The following is a 2,404-nucleotide window of genomic DNA, read 5'->3' on the forward strand; positions in this document are numbered from 1 at the left end:
GTATCTGATGAGCTCTTCCTGTGGTCTATGATTGGCATATTTGGCGGTCCAAATGGTTGCCCATGGCTTGTTGGGAGCAGATAGCCAATGCCACCAAATTTTTGCACACATGATAGTATTGCTTTGACTGGGATCCCTCAAACCAATGCCCCCTTTTTCTTTAGGCTTACAAGCTGTTGTCCATTTTACCAAGGCCCATTTGTGGTTTGTACCTGTTGCACCCCAAAGGAAGTTGCGCTGAAGGGCCTTTATTTTTTTGATAACCCATTTGGGCGCAGCCAAGATTGAGAATAGGTAGAGCGGCATTGCCTGTAGGACAACTTTGATTAGCACCAAACGACTAGCTATATTCAGAGTTCTATGAGTCCAAAGATTGAGGCGAGATTCAAGTTTCTCAAGGAGCATGCACCAGGAAGTATGCTTAAGGGCAGAATCAATGAGGGGGGCTCCAAGATATTTAGAAGGAAGAGAGTCTATGGAGAAGCCCAGGATTCGAGCAATGGCATGTTGGGTAATAGGGGGAGTGTGAAAGAAGAAGATCTGTGATTTAGCCTTATTGATACTGGTGCCTGAAGCCTTAGAGAAGTCATTCAGCAGGGATTTGAAAAGAGATGCTTCTTGGACTGAAGGGTATCCAAAGAGCATATTGTCATCCACGAATTGTTGATGAGTGATAGCAGGCAAGTTGTGAATGGATATACCTTTGAGCTGCTGGGAAAGGAGGGCCTGCTTGATGTGGCGACCCAGGCTTTCTGCCATTAGCACGAAAAGGAAAGGGGAGAGAGGATCTCCCTGCCTAATTCCTCTGGACGGACTGAAGGGACGGGAAGGGATGCCATTTATGAGAATGAAGAAGAAAGTTGAAGAAATTAGGCTCATAACCCATCGCACCCACATTGGAGAGAAACCAAAAGCATTTAACATTTTTTGTATGTATGTCCAATTGAGCTTATCAAAAGCTTTTGAGAGGTCAAGCTTGAGAATCGTACCTGCTTGTTTTGAATGCTTGAGGGAGTGTATGATTTCATGTGTGAGGATAATTCCATCCAGAATCTATTGTCCTTCCACTTAGCCCAATTATTCCGGCGACATGAGCATGGGCAGTGGTAGCTTTAACCTATTGGCGATGACTTTGGGTATCACTTTGTAGATTACATTGCAAAGAGCGATTGAACGAAATTTGTCCGGAGTACTGGTGTTTTCTTCTTTTGGGACGAGCTCAATGAAGGTTGAATTGAGTGAGGGCAAAAGCCAATGAAGAGTGCTCGATTCCTCCACCACAAACCAGACTTCTTCCTTTATCAGCACCCAGAAAGTATGGAAGAACGTAGTAGTAAAGCCATCCGGGCCCGGGGCTTTGCCCTCCTTGAGCTGGTTCATGGATGAATCCACCTCCTATTGCGTAATTGGGTGTATAAGGAGTTCTTTGTGTTCTTCTGTAATGATTTTAGGCACATTTTGAATGATTTTTTCTATAGCAGGTCATCTATCCGCATGGGGTTGTTGATGAACCTGCTGGAAATGTCTTAGGAACTCCTGCTCAATCTCTGCATGATTTTCCACTCTTTCCCCTTCTGGATTCTGAATGAAAGAAATGGTATTGTGCATTCTTCGTTGGATTGTGGTACTGTGGAAGAATTTGGTGTTCCTCTCCCCCTCTTTCAGCCATCTAATTTGGGACTTCTGCTTCCACAGTGTTTCCTCCTGCTTCCTTCTCTCCTCCAATTGATTGTGAATGCGTTGTTTGTGAGCCAGGGTCCCTTCATTGTGTCCCTCTGTGATAATTTGTTGCTGGAGCTCTTTCATTTCCTTGTTTAAATCCTGTTGCGCTTGAAAAATATTGCCGAACGTCTCTTTGTTCCAGCGCTTGATTTGGGCTTTCAGATATTTGAGTTTCTGTTGAAACTGAAACATTTTTGTGCCTTCTAGCTGAGGGAAGGAGGTCCATGTGGATCTGATGAGGTCTTTGAAGGCGGGGTGGGTGAGCCAGAATGCTACGAAGCGAAATGGTCGCCTAGAGGCATTGCCCAGTCTTTGCCACTAGAGGGATATAGGCCAATGATCTGAGCCTCAGTAGGGGAGAATTGATGCTGCTATATCACCTCCAAGATGCACTGCATTATTAGAAATGAGGAATCTATCAAATTTGGATGCTATTTTTTGCCTCCCTGTTCTTCGATTACTCCAAGTGTGCATGCCGTTGCAGAATTGCATGTCAATTAGAGAATTATTTTGGATGAATTCTTTGAAGTGGGCATCTTCCTGCTCCAGCCTAGTTCACCCACCTTGCTTTTCCTCTAGCCTAGTTATCATGTTATAATCACCCCCCATGATCCAAAGAGGGTGGACTCTATTAAGATTGAGTGCTTCTATTGTGTTTAGAACAATGATTTTGTTGCCTGCC

General features: G+C 44.4%; 1 protein-coding gene across 1 annotated transcript; it reads right to left on the minus strand.

The window, feature by feature from the left end:
• Positions 1-1,077: 1,077 nt before the first annotated feature.
• On the minus strand, positions 1,078-1,914 carry LOC149253298 (uncharacterized). The gene is made up of 2 exons (XM_089454426.1): positions 1,513-1,914; positions 1,078-1,395 (listed from the first exon to the last, which is right to left on the minus strand). Exons 1-2 carry the CDS (start codon positions 1,912-1,914, stop codon positions 1,078-1,080), a joined length of 720 nt encoding a protein of 239 aa, XP_089310552.1.
• Between the last annotated feature and the right edge of the window lie 490 nt (positions 1,915-2,404).

The sequence above is a fragment of the Pinus tabuliformis genome, chromosome 7, assembly GCF_031772625.1.
Source record: "Pinus tabuliformis cultivar Carrire ecotype Pingquan chromosome 7, CPIR1, whole genome shotgun sequence".
Classification (NCBI taxonomy): Eukaryota; Viridiplantae; Streptophyta; class Pinopsida; order Pinales; family Pinaceae; genus Pinus; species Pinus tabuliformis.

Bases quoted from the DNA above. Each gene is read 5' to 3' on its own strand.
- LOC149253298 (XM_089454426.1), bottom strand. From the start codon at position 1,914: ATGTTTCAGTTTCAACAGAAACTCAAATATCTGAAAGCCCAAATCAAG. The intron at 1,396-1,512 runs GTTCATCAACAA...ATTACGCAATAG, and splicing joins TCCTAAGACATTTCCAGCAG to GAGGTGGATTCATCCATGAA.